At 48.0% G+C, this 14,204-nt stretch overlaps 1 protein-coding gene across 1 annotated transcript in view; it reads left to right on the top strand.

Annotated features, from left to right (window-relative positions):
- The window catches only part of CNTFR (ciliary neurotrophic factor receptor), a 308,133-nt gene that overhangs the window by 168,282 nt on the left and 125,647 nt on the right, over nt 1–14,204 (top strand). Inside the window, 1 exon segment of the mRNA XM_087715259.1 lies at nt 11,404–11,485. Within this exon segment, the coding sequence (XP_087571385.1) occupies nt 11,404–11,485 (82 nt within the window).

Below are 14,204 nucleotides of genomic sequence, written 5' to 3'. Positions count from 1 at the left end.
CGGACATCGCTGTCTTCCTTGGCTCAAAAAAGGAGATGAGCACACACACACCCCAAGTGTTGGACATGACTGGACAGGGGAAACTTTATCGTCTGTAGAGATTCTCAGTCCTTCCGGTCGCGGCTGTCCCAAGGTGCTTTTTTCAGGAGGCAACTGGAGGTTGTCAGAACTGAAGAAGCTTCTCTTGGATGAGAAGCGAAATGTCTTCAAGGAAGAAGAAGGTTTCCTCCAGCTTTGCTTTCTCTCCTGAATTCAGAGCCAAGGAGTTTTGCGGAGAGCTTGAGGGAGACTCCCCAGGCCAAAACAGGATCAACAAATTGGGGGGGGGGGGCGCGTTTCAAGCCCTCGAGCAGATCCAGATCATTTTGTCCCAGTTTCTCAGAATCGCTCCAACAATTGAAGTAATTATTGGCCATTAATCCTTGGATTAACACACAGCAGAATCTAGCAGCTTTGTTGACAAGTCATGAAACTTTGGAAGGAACACAGCCTTCCTCGATGTTCCCCAGAGGTGCTGGACTTCCCCTCCCATCATTCCCAGCCAGCCTGGCCTTTGCTTGCCTAGGACATCTGCAAGAGGTAAAATGGACATGTCCATGAAGCCTCAACGCACGTCCAGCCTGCCTCACCAGAGCAAGTTTGGGGGAGAGAGCTCTGTCGAGCAGCAGCACGGGACCTGGTTGGGAAGCCCCCTTGTCCGGGGAAGGAAGCAGGAAAGACCCCAGCCTGAAGAGCGGAGACAGCTGTGAGGTCAACCTTGGAAAAGGTTCAGCCAACAGTTGGGAAGAGAGCGAGGCACGCTTGCAAGAGGACTCGAGGGAGGCCACTTAGCCACAACTTGGACCAAACAAGGCAGCTGTGTACCTGCCTCTCGCTGGCTTTATTGCACGACTTTCTGCAAGAGAACCTGGTGGTTGGTGGGTTCCAAGGGGCCGTTGTAACTTCTGGGGGAGACTCTGATCCTCCAGCTGTGCGTTCGCTTCTATCAGGTGTCCACCTGCTCATCCAAAGCTCTGGTGATATTCCCCAGTTGGGTCATGAAACATCTGCAAGAAAACCACCAAACTCAGAGAGCATCAAGGACACCACGTCATCGTCCTCCTCCTCCTCTTTGCAAGCCCCTCTCCCTTCTACTGTTGATGTCCCCTAGTTGGCTCATAAAACATCTGCAAGAAAACCACAAAGCTCAGGGAGGAATTGAACCGGAAATGGTGCATCGGCAGCAGAAATACGTGACCGATGGGTGGGGTTTTTTTTGCAGCTGCTCAGCTGCTCCAGCTTGCCAGCCAGGGCCAGGCTCAAGATTTGACTCAAAGGCCCACTTGTGACCACCCATCGGCCCCCCCAGAACAGCTCCGAGAATGGCTTATGTTGGTGTCTTTATGGCTGATCGCCTATACTACAAGAATCTCCCCAGATAGTCTCCTTTGGGAAACGTCAGATGTAGACCTGAGCGTCTCGCCTCAAATGTTTCCTCCCCCCCAACAAAGGACTGAACCTGAATGTCTTGTGGCCCCTCCCTCCTCGCCTTCAGCCAGTGATCCCACCAAGCAACCACGTCTCCCATGGAAGAGAAGTTGCCTTCGGAACTTGTGGGAGCTTCATCCCTGGAGGCTTTCAAGAAGAAACTGGGCTGCCCTCTGCCAGAAATGTTGAATGTTGATTTTATTTATATGCCGCCCTTTTCCCCCGAAGGGGACTCAGGGCGGCTCACAACTCAACCAGGGAAGGGGTGATACAAACAGAAAATTAAAACAACACAAAACAATGCATGATTAAAAACACACAACAGTCATACCAATTCGAGATGGGGGCAACGGTTGTTTAGCCCCAGGCCTGTCGGAACAGCCAGGTTTTAAGGGCTTTGCGGAAGGCCTGGAGGGTGGTGAGGGTTCGAATCTCCACGGGGAGTTCGTTCCAGAGGGCCGGAGCAGCCACAGAGAAGGCCCTCCTCCGGGTAGTCGCCAGTCGACACTGGCCGGCGGATGGGATTCGGAGGAGGCCTAATCTGTGTGATCTGACGGGTCTGTGGGAGGTAATTGGCAGCAGGTGGTCTCTCAAGTACCCAGGTCCAATACCATGAAGGGCTTTATAAGTGACAGTGTAGTAGGCTCTCCTGCTTGGGCGGGGGGTTGGACTAGAGGATCTCCAGGGTCCCTTCCAGCTCTGTTAATCTGTCTATTGATCACCTCCAAATATAAAATGGTGACTCTTCTCCCTCCGTGACTCTCAGCCATCCGCAGGTGCTGAGATCAAGAGGAGAGGAGCTATTTTTAGGAGCGCGATCCATTCTGTTCTAGAGCTTTGATCTCAGGCAAGCTGTTTGCGATGATTAAAGGCTTCTCGGCAGACGTCTCTCCTCGGCTTCTCTGCTTTCCACTTTCCTTGCTTCCACCCTCACCAGCAAAAGGCTCCCCCAGCGCCCCATGGAGACGCCAGCCCTAGACCTTCCCCCTTCTACACGCCCGGTTGGGTCCTTGGCGGTCTCCGTGCCTGCTTTATTTTCCTTGCGGATGCATTGCCAAAAGGCGTACAGGCGGTCCTCGACTTACGACCGCAACGGAGCCCAGAGTTTGCGTCGCTAAGTGAGACACCTGTTCAGTGAGTCTCGTCCCATTCCTACAGTCTTTCTTGCCAGAGTGGTTAAGTGGATCCCTGCAGTGGCTTAGTTAGTAACACGGTTGTTAAGTGAATCTGGCTTCCCCACGGACTTCGCAAAAGGGGATCACTGCAACTGTCGTAAGTATGAGTCAGTAGCCCAGGATCTGAATTTTGATCATGTGATCTGACCCTGAGGGTGCGGTAAGTGTAAAAAACAGGGATAAGTCCTTTTTTCAGTGCCGCCGTAACTTAAAATGGCCACTAAACACAAATATTTTGAAGTCAAGAACTTCAAGGTGCAAATAACTAGGACAGTGTTTCTCAACCTTGGCGACTTTAAGTCCTGTGGACTTCTATGCTGGCTGGGGGATTCTGGGAGTTGAAGTCCACAGGACTTAAAGTCGCCAAGGTTGAGAAACACTGAACTAGGAGCTTTCATTGAGTTTGTTACTGCCAAGAATGCTCTGGAATTGTGGTGCCAGGAGAGACCACTGAGGGTCTCTTGGACTTCCAATCCAGTTGATCCTAAAGGAAATCAACCCTTTGGAAGGACCGAGCCTGAGCTGAAGCTCAAATACTTAGCCCCCCCCCCCAATGAGAAGACAGGATTCCTCCCTTTGGATTCAACCCTTTGGAAGGAGAAGATCCTGAGGTTGGGAAAGATGGAAGGGAAAAGGAGAAGGGGACGGCAGAGGATGAGAGGGTCGATAGGGTTCATCGACGCAACAAACATGAATTTGGGCAAATTCCAGGACACAGTGGAGGATGGGGAGACTGGCATGGTGGAACCCATGGATTGTGAAGATTCAGACAAGACTTAGTGACTTAACAACAAAAATGTCAATGTTGCAAAGAGCATCGAAAATTAAATCAGAGTCCGAGGCAAAGGATTCCTCAAAGTTCCAATTTATTAAGAGAGCCATGTTGGCACATCTGGGAAAACCTGAATCTGAAAGCTTCCCGGTTTCCCCCACCCAGTTGAAAGTTCAAGATCTTGCATCACCACACCCACAAGCCCATCCCAAGGTCCAAACTCCCACTGCCACGCTGGCAGCTTCCACCCATCCAGTTCCAGTCCAGTGCAGAGGTGCAGAGACAAAGGATAATGACCTTGGCTTTCTGGAAAGAATGTTGTTATGGCTACGTAGCATCTAACTCCGTACAATCCCCCCTCCCATTTCCCCACCATAGAAAATGCATAGCAGAAGAATAGAAAGTGTGGCAGGCAAAAGATCCAAAAGAAAAGAGGGCTGCGGGCCTGACAAAAACTACACAAGTATCTTGTCAAACAACAATCAAAGCCAAATTGATGCTACCATAGATTAGAGTCAATGGAGTTGAAGGAAGGCTGAAGTTTGGTCTCTTGTGGCAATGCAGTGATGCCAAACCAATGAGACATTTAACTCCTCCTCCTAGTTCAGACTGCTCTCCTCCTTCTATACGTCAATGGGGATAGGTGTCGTTTTAACTGATGCTGAGTGCTCCGTTCCAGCTTTTTGCCAGCATGCCGTTCTCTCGTGTCTTAAAACCCCTTCTGTCTGTCTGTATCCGTGGGACTCCCGTCTCCCGTACTTGGGCTTGCAATTACGCCAGTCTCTTTAGCCTGAATAAGTCGGGAAGATTATTTTTAAAACGAGCCAGTAAAAGCAATTTAAAGTGCTACAAATTGACAGGAAATAAAACATTTAGACGCGAGGTGTTTCATTTCAGCTGCTTCGCCAAAGCAAGGTGACATTTTCAATCAAAGCAACGGAGGCGTTGGGTGTTTGGAAAACATGGGCTTCTGAGTGACAGCGGGCCGGGGAGGGGGGAGTTTGGGGTGGGGGGGTGGGGGGTTGGGGGAATGTGCCTGGCAAAACATAGCCGAGTTGGAATATTGTTGGAACACTTGGAATATTATGCTCCAAATGTTGTGAATGTGGCATCCAGAATTGCCACAAAAGACATTGAGACTCTGGAAAGGGTTAGGGTTAGCAGAGAAGAGCAACCAAGATTGTAGTGTTATAATATTTGAGGTGTTTCCACAAAGAAGAGGGGGCTCAGCCTATCCTCCAAAGCACCAGAACTCCAGACAAGAAGCAACGGATGGAAACTAATCAAGGAGAGAAGCAACTTAGAACTAAGGAGGAATTTCATGACGGTGAGAAGAATTAATCAGTGGAGCAACTTGCCTCCAGAAGTTGTGGGTGCTCCATCACTGGAAGCTTCTAAGAAGAGACCGGGCAACCATTTGTCTGAAATGGTCTGGATCTGCTTTAGCAGAGGGTTGGACTAGAAGACCTCCAAGGTCCCTTCCAACCCTGTTATTCTGTGAACCAGTGCAATGACCTTCATCCAGAAGCTGTGTGTGCTCCATCACTGGAGGTTTTGAAGAAAAGACTGGACATCCACTTGTCTGAAATGGTCTAGGTCTCCTGCTTGAGCAGGGGGTTGGACTAGAAGACCTCCAAGGTCCCTTCCAACCCTGTTGTTCTGTTTTCTCCTGCCATTCTGCTTGAATGGCTAGAAAACTGCACCCTAGATGGGAGTCTGATTTTTTAAGAGCCAACCAGCCTCTTAGAAGGAAGTGGGATTTCTTCTTCCATAGCAACAGATTGCTTTCATCAACAGAAATGTCTTTACGGAGGAAAGTGTTGTAGTCTTGATGTGTGTGTGGGGGGGCAGGGAAACCCCCACCAGGTGTGGGTGATGCCATGGCTGTGAATCTCAGTTCTCCAGACACTTAATCCCTTATTCAAGACTTGGCTTACTCTGCTGGTGACTCGCAGGTTTGATTGAGCTAAATTAGTTTCTTTATTGAAGAAAAGAAGGAGGTTTTATCTACCCAGATGAGGAAGCCAGACTCATGTGCTACGTTTCCCAAGCGTGGCCGTTTTCAGATGTATGGACTTCAACTCCCAGAATTCCCCAGCCAGTTTGTTTTCCCAGCCTTCTCGCTGGGGAATTCTAGGAGTTGAAATCTATGGCCAGTGTGGAGAAACCCCCTGCAGTTTAAAGCAATATTTTTCAAACTTCCCCCCCCCCTTTAAGGTGGGTGCACCTGCACCAGGTCTGAAGCGATAAAGATGGTCCATTCAGAATAAGATCCTAAGTTGCTGGCAATTTTTTAATATCAGAAACAAAGTTTTGGATTTTGTCCTCGGGTGTTTCTTCTAATAGAGAATTAAATATTGAAGGCATAAGATGAGATAAGATGATAAGATAACCTTTATTGACACTTTTTTTTTCTGTAGACACACTGGCACACATTTTTAAAAAATGAAATTCTGATGCCTGCTCTCCAAAGAAAACATATAATAGTCACAGACCATCTAGAACAGTGTTTCTCAACCTTGGCAACTTGAAGATGTCCGGACTTCAACTCCCAGAATTCCCCAGCCAGCATTTGCTGGCTGGGGAATTCTGGGAGTTGAAGTCCAGACATCTTCAAGTTGCTAAGGTTGAGAAACACTGATCTAGAATACATGTAGAAGAATCTTGAGAGTTAAAATGTTAGCTTATTTGCAAGAATTTGGGAATAAGGAGGCAAAATACCTCATCATAACAGCTCAGGATTAAGGAATATGTTTGTGATATTAAGAGGAGATTAAGAAAAGATTTGTTTTCGTCTTTATTGGAAACCTGAGAGAATATATGCAGAAAGGCTCTGCTTCCATCCAGCCTCGTTACAGTATATTTGAAGCTTAAAATTTTCAGAAGTGTCTGACTCACTGGCATCCTGTTTCCATTTAATATTCCTAAATTGATTGATATAGTTTGGAGGGGAAAGTAATGCGGTTTAGGGGATGCAAATGCGATTCTGAATTATATACCTAAAATTTGGAATCTTAACAGCCTATGCAAAACTATTGATCTATTGACCCAGCATGGGGGCAAAAATTACTGTGGAAAAACCATGCCAAACTGATTTACAATCCGAGATCAATGGCGCGTATTCCCTTTCTGCATAATCAGAAGGCTGATCAATGCTATTCTAGCCGCTTCAAGGTTTAATGCAGATTTAAAAAACGCCGCCGTTTGCCAGGTTTCTCTCCTTTCCCTTTCTTCCTTTTTGGTCTCCTTCTTGCTTTTGGTGTGATGCCTCCTGCTTCCTTTACGTTTCATGTTTAAAAGCAGAAAAGAATCGGCTCGCGCATTAATTGGCAGCTGGCACAGATGTTGCAAAGATGCTCCTCCTGTCCAGGTGGTTGCCCTTAGCAACCAGGATGCTACATCCTGCATCAGTCGGGCATCTTGAGCAAAACCACAAGGACAACTCTAAACACTCTATTAACAACTCTAAACACATAGAACATCAGCAGATTAGTTGGAAGGGACCTTGCAGGTCATCTAGTCCAACCCCCAGCCCAAGCAGGAGAGCCTTCACCATTTGTGACAGGTGGCAGTCCAGTCTCTTCTTGAAAGCCTCCAGGGATGAAGCTCCCACAACTTCCAAAGGCAACTTCTGTTCCATTGGTTGATTGCTGGTCTCACTATATGGAAATTCCCCCTTATTTCTAGGTTGAATCTCTCTCCTTGGTCAGTTTCCATCCATTCTTCCTTCTCTGACCTTCGGGGGCTTTGGAGAATAGCTTGACTCCCTCTTCTTTGTGGCAGCCCCTCAAATGTTGGAACATTGCTATCCTGTCTCCCCTGGTCCTTCTCTTCCCTAGACCAGCCAGGCCCAGTTCCTGCCACCGTTCATTGTATGTTAATAAAATAGGATGGAACGGAATGGAACATCTGGAAGGGACCTTGAGAGTCTTCTTGTCCAATCTCCTGCTCGAGCTATTGAGCTCTAATGTTCCAGACAAAGCGTTTGTCCAGTCTCTACTTGAAAACTCCCCATGATCGAGCACCCACAACTTCTGGAGCCAATCCCTTCCACTGATTTATCATTTTCACCATTGGGGAAATTTTCTTCTTAGTTCTAGACTGGCTGTCAGTCTCTTCGACAGGTCTCTACCCATTATTCCCCTTGCCTTCCGATGCTTTACTGTTGTGTAAATGTGAGATCTCCAGGGTGTGAAGTGTGGTACTTCAGCTGTGCCTGTTTCCCCATCCTGTGATTTATGGCGCCTTCTATCATCCCCCCCAGCCTTTGCTGAGCTCTTATGAACCTCTCCTTGTTGTGTTCTTTATTTATTTGATTTTTGCCCTGATATAGCTTTGTTGTGTTATGTCAGTGCAACTGTGATAGATGAGTGTAGAGGATGCTGCAACTCACTAGATTTAAGAGAAGAACCAACAACCCAAAGTTGGCCGTAGCTGCTCTTGACCAGAGAGATTTTTTGAACCTCCAACATCCTCAAGCTACAAAGTTTGGAGGGAGGGAGGGAGAGTAGAGAATCCCCCTGCATTTCCATCCCAGAGAACGGCTCACCCGCAAATAAAACCCCTCACCCATGAACAAAATCTCTTTGGAGTGGGCTTCATGGACTGAGCACTGAGTCCAGACATAAACTCAGAACGTACTTCACCCAGCTCAGATGTTACGGAGAGGTAGAACAGTGCACAGGCTACTCTCAACTTGCAACCCGTTGCTTTTAACGACTGAAATTACGACCTACCTGAAAAAGGGGACTTGTGACTCAGAGCTGAAGTTAACAAGGTCAGAGCTGAAGAAGCTTCTTGGATGAGAAGTGAAACCTCTTCAAAGAAAAACCAGAAGGTCCCGTTGCCTCTTGAAAAAAGCACCTTTGGGGCGGCCACATTTCCTGTCGTTTGAACACATTTTATGACAGTTTATGCTGAAAACCAGGACTTATTTTAGCTTCTCAGCAATATGAAGGCTGCGTTTGCTTAACCAAGGACCCGGTTGCACTAACAGTTGCTCCAAAGAAGAACATAAAATTGGGTCGCTCAAATGACCAAGTGGCTTCGAGACCATTATGACTTACGGCCATCGTGGGAAAGCTCAGAACTCATCTCCTCCCGCCTGCTGCCAATTACCTCCCAAAGACCCGTTAGATCACACAGGGTCGGCCTCCTCCGGGTGCCATCTACCAGCCAATGCCACCTGGCTACGACCCGGGGGAGGGCCTTCTCTGTGGCAGCTCCGGCCCTTTGGAACGAACTCCCCGCAGAGATTCGGACCCTCACCTCTCTCCGGGCCTTCCGAAAAGCCGTCAAAACCTGGCTGTGCCAGCAGGCCTGGGGTTGATGAGTTCCCCTCCCCTCTCGACTTGTATGGCTGTATGACTCTTGCTTATTTTAATCACGTGTATTGTGTTTTATGTTCCCTTTTTCCCACTTTGAGTTGTTCACCGCCCTGAGTCCCTCCCAGAGAAGGGCGGCATACAAATAAACTAAATCTGAAATCTTAAATCTTAACTCTCTCTTCTCCAGCAGATTATAACAGAGTAACACAATAACTGAGTTGGAAGGGACCTTGGAGGTCTTCTAGTCCAGTGTTTCTCAACCTTGGCCACTTGAAGATGTCTGGACTTCAACTCCCAGAATTCCCCAGCCAGCGAATGCTGGCTGGGGAATTCTGGGAGTTGAAGTCCGGACATCTTCAAGTTGCCAAGGTTGAGAAACACTGTTCTAGTCCAACCCCCTGCTCATGCAGGAGATCCTATACCATGATGGCAAACCTATGGCATGCGTGCCAGAGGTGGCATGCAGAGCCCTCTTTGCTGGCACGTGCGCCATGGCCCCAAGTCAGATCTCCCTGGCGTTTCATTTGGGAGCTTCCGTTTCCCTGCAAACGACAAAACAGAAGTTCAGGAAAGAAAAGATCTTCTCTCTTGCTGCGCAGCCGGTGTTGGGATGCTCCACCTCCTGCCGGCCAGCTGGTCTTCGGGTCTCTGCTGTGCATGTGTGCATCCATGCACATATCCATGCACATCAGAGGTGGGGGGTTCCTAGCAGTTCGCACCTATTCAGTAGAACCGGTTGGTCAAATCTACCGAACCGGTTAGAAGAGGTTCCACCAGTGGACCCGGAAAGCAGGCCACACCTACAGAAGAGGCTCCAAAAGTTTTCGTGAAGGGGACTCAGGGCGGCTCACAACTCAAACCAGGGAAGGGGGGGATACAGACAAATTAAGAACAACACAAAAACAATGCATGATTTAAAACACACGACAGTCATAGCATTCGAGACGGGGGCAACAATTCTTTAGCCCCAGGCCTGTCGGAACAGCCAGGTTTTAAGGGCTTTGCGGAAGGCCTGGAGGGTGGTGAGGGTCCGAATCTCCATGGGGAGTTCGTTCCAGAGGGTCGGAGCAGCCACAGAGAAGGCCCTCCTCCGGGTGGTAGCCAATCGGCATTGGCCAGTGGATGGAATTCGGAGGAGGCCTAATCTGTGGGATCTAATCGGTCTATTGGAGGTGGTTGGCAGCAGGCGGTCTCTCAAGTACCCAGGTCCAAAATAAATTTCTGATGCCTGGATCCCATAAATGAGGGGGAAATGTGGTGATGACGTGGTTCTGGAGTTGCAGGACCGGTTTTGGAGGTGCCACAAAGAATTTGCTGGCTGAGGAACTCTGGGAGTTGAAGTCCACAAGTCTTAAAGTTGCCAAGGTTACCATTGCTGTAGGGCAAAGAAGGGATTATTTTTAAGGTTTGCGGCCGATGTTGCCCAGGGCTGAATGGGCACCGGGAATTATTACAATGTTTACCATTGTATATTCATCATTGCTGAGTACACTGTTTTCTTTCTTGATTTATACTATTTTCTTTCTGGGTTTTTAATTATGATGAGCCCCAGCCTGTTGCAAGATTCGGCAGGAGGCCGATAACATGATTCAGATCATTTGTGCAACAATTTCATGATGCATGGAAATAAGGCTGGGGCTGGTATCCCCTGCCCAGGATTCGAATTGAGCCCATACTGTGACTCAAGACACACAAAGGCCTTCGGGGGCCTTTTGCTCTACAACTTCTGGTCCATGGCCGCTGCCTTGTGGCTCAGCATCCCCCCCACTCCCGGGTCTGGATGGTCCGGATCCATTTGGACTTCCAGAAGGACCAAAGCCCGGTTGCCCCTCAGGCCCTTGGGCTGGGTGGTTAGAGGGTCCTCCAGTTGGTTCCTCCTGTTGGTTGTTGTTCCTTATGGATTCCAGATGAATGGCCTCTCTGGACCCCTGACACGGGTGCATTGATTGATACTGATTGCAATCCCTTTTTTAATTAGAGCGGCTTTCTGGTTTTAAATTCTTATTAGCTGCCCCAAGGCACCACAGGGAGGAGGGAGGGAGGGAAGGAGGGAAGGAAGGAAAAGAAAGGAAGAACAGAAGGAAGGAAAAGGAAGAAGGGAAGGGAGGAAAGAGGAGAAAGAAAGAAAGAAAGAAAGAAAGAAAGAAAGAAAGAAAGAGAAAGAAAGAAAAAAAGAAAAAGGAGAAAGAAAAGAAAGAAAGAAGAGAAATAAAGAAAGAAAGAAAAGGGAGAAAGAAAGAAAAAGAGAAAGAAAGAAAGAAAGAAAGAAAAAGGAGAAAGAAAGAAAGAAAGAAAGAAAGAAAGAAAGAAGAAAGAGGAAGGAAGGAAGGAAGGAAGGAAGGAAGGAAGGAAGGAAGGAAGGAAGGAAGGAAGGAAGGAAGGAAGGAAGTTGCAGCATCTTTCCTATCCGCCCACTGGGGGAGGGGGGGATGGTCCCCTGCTTCTGCATTTTTCACAAGGACTGGAATCCTCCTGTGAAGAGGGGAAAGGCCCATCCTCCTTCGCCTGGCCCTTCCCTCTCGCTCCATGGTCCACATCCCCCCCCCTTCCCGGGGATGGCCGTGGTGCCCCTCTTTCCTCCTCCTGCCCTTCTCCCCTCTGCTGTGCCCACTAGGCTCCTGCTCCACTGACCCCCGGCTTCCGTGTCTCTTTGTCTCCCCAGATGGCTCCCCCTGTGCCCACAGCCTGCTGTGTGGTGTTCGCCGCCATGGTGGTAGTCTACGGCCAGAAGCACAGCCAGCAAGGTGAGTGGTCAGGGTCTCCTCCTCCTCCTCCTCCTCCTCCTCTTCCTCCTCTCTCACAGCCCCCCCCCACAAAAAGAGGCACCCTGCTTCTCAGTCTTTGGGGTGTTTGGCCACTTCAGCCTCAAGGGGGGGTGGGACCATGGGCACAGCCATTCTGCCAACTCTTGGGGCAGAAATGAGGAGGTGCCAGTTGGTTCTTCTGGATACAAAGGGTTCTGCAGCAAATGAAGGGATTTTAAGCTTTATTTTTAGCTCAAGCAAAGAGAGGGAGGGAGAAAAAGAGAAGGAAGGAAGGATGGAAGGAAGCAGGACTGGGAAAAAGAAATCTCTTACAGTCCGCTGATATCAGGGTCCCAAATAGCACCCAAAAGTAGAGTCCGAGGCAAAGGATTCCTCAAAAGTTCCAATTGATGAAGAGAGCCATGTTGGCACATCTGGGAAAACCCAAATCTGAAAGCTTCCTGGTTTTTCCAGTTGAAAGTTCAAGATCTTTCCCCTCCACACCCACAAGTCCATCCCATGGTCCCATCTCCCACTGCCACGGTGGCAGCTTCCGCCCCCATCCAGTTCCGGCCAGGTGCAGAGACAAAGATGACCTTGACTTTCTAAGAAGAATGTTATTATGGCTACATGTCACCCAACTCCCATTTTCCCACAGTAGAAAATGCAGCCCGGAGTCCAAAATAAAAGATGACTTGCAGGCATGATAGCCGGTTGCCCCTTAAGGACAGTCCAGGGGGGTCCATTTTCCACATGATAGATAGTCCTCGACACATGACCGCTCATTTAACAACTCTTCAGAGCTATGGCGGTGCTGAAACAAGGGACTCGTGACCAGTCCTCACACTTAGGACCAGAAGAGCATGGGATCAAATTTTCAGATGGCTTTTGAAGGCTTTTCCCAGGGGGCTTTTCTCAAGTAAAGGAGTAGCTGGATTCACTTAACAACCGCAGTGATTCACTTAAAAGACTGCAGCACAAAAGGTGGTAAAATCAGGCACGTTTCACTTAAAGACCATTTTGTCAAAGGACGCTCTGGTACCAAATTGTGGACATAACTCGAGGACTATGTGTACCTATTGTTGGATTCTGGGAAGAAGTTCCCCAACACAATTGCGGTCAAAAGTTGAGGACTTTCTGGTTCTGGGCAGAAGGTCCCAACAACAAGACGACACCACCACAATTTTCAGCAAAGCCTCTCTCTGGTCAGGAGGCCACAAGACCTTTTTAAAAAAATACCATTTTCATTAGTTTATCAAAGTGTAAAATGCAAAGAGAAGTTTTAAAAAGCAATAGAAAATTTTGAGGGGAGGAAAAAAAAAGAGAAAATAGAAAGAAGGAAATAGGAAGAAAAAGGCCAAGGCTCCCAACTCTCTTTAGCACCGAAGGTAACAACATTATAAACTCAAACTTTTTCCTTTTAGACAGCAGTACATACTAACTAGCCATCTCTATAGCTTATTGTTCATTAATATTAATTTATCTTTGTATTTTTTTACTTCGATAAACTAATATAAAAGGTATTTTTTTTAAAAAGGAGACTGCAAGACCATGACCTTCACCGGCTGGCAAAAGACTTTGAAATGGGAATCAAAACTTTTTGAAACTTTCACAGCTAGAAAAACTTTCAAGCTACCCTAAAATCCCCCCTCCTTTATTCAGTAAGCAAGGTTTTTAACAAACAAACCAACAAACAAACAAACCCTCACAGCTTCAACCTTAACTGTCTACCATGGACCTCACCCTACTCTGAAGAGGTGCGTAAAGGGGGCGTGCATAAGCGCACCAGTGTGCCCACGGTCCCTGTCCTACTGTCCCCATGTATCTGTTTTTACTTCCTTTGTTCCTGTTTATGTTTATACCTTGTTTATCCTGTACATGTTTGAACAACAAAACAAGAGACTGGACTGCCATCTGTCAGAAATGGTGTAGGGCCTCCTGCTTAGGCAAGGGGTTGGACTAGATGACCTCCAAAGTCCCTTCCAACTCTGTTAATCTGCATAGGTGGGAAATGAGGTCTAAACTTCTAGAGGAGGTTTGTCCAAACTTGGGAACTTCAAGACTTGTGGACTTCAACTCCCAGAATTCAATTCCCAGCCAGCCATGGTGGTTGGGGAATTCTGGGAGTTGAAGTCCAGAAGTCTTATAGTTCCCAAGTTTGGGGACCCCTGCCCTGGAGGTTTCTTAAATAGGGAGGAAAAATCACAGAGCCCCTCGGGGTAAGTGGGGTCTTCGGCATGGCCACTGCACCAGAGTGGTCCGTGTTTGTGTATGTGCGTGTGTGTGAGACAGATGCTTTCCACCGAGGAAACATCTTTCCAGGCGTCTGTTGCAGAAAAGTGAGGAGAGGAAATTATGCTTCTTGGGGGTTTATTGTTATTTATGGGTGCAGCCCCCCCCCTCCAGCTGAAGATAACAAATTAGCCAGGCTGCCTGGATTGGTGTAAATAACTGTCCCCAGCTATTTATTGGAGGCTGCTCTATTATCGCAGTTTTTAACCGCTTTTCATTTAATGTGTCATCCGGCTTTGCCGTAACTCTTAACAATCAGCCTTGGCCCCAGGAATCACAAAGCAGCAGCTGGAACGGGGCCTCCCTCCCTCCCTTCCTCGGTCTGTCCAAAGAGGCAGCAGGAGCCAGCCATGGATCGTAAAAATTAATAAAACAGCAATAACAATAAGTGATAATGAACAAGAGATTAATGGGGACAAGCAGATTA

The sequence above is a fragment of the Thamnophis sirtalis genome, unplaced genomic scaffold (assembly GCF_051295495.1).
Source record: "Thamnophis sirtalis isolate CommonGarterSnake01/CBP01778 unplaced genomic scaffold, rThaSir2_p1.2 scaffold_5, whole genome shotgun sequence".
NCBI classification, from domain to species: domain Eukaryota; kingdom Metazoa; phylum Chordata; class Lepidosauria; order Squamata; family Natricidae; genus Thamnophis; species Thamnophis sirtalis.
Note: the sequence above shows the minus strand (reverse complement) of the source record. Positions and strands in the feature narration are given on the sequence as shown.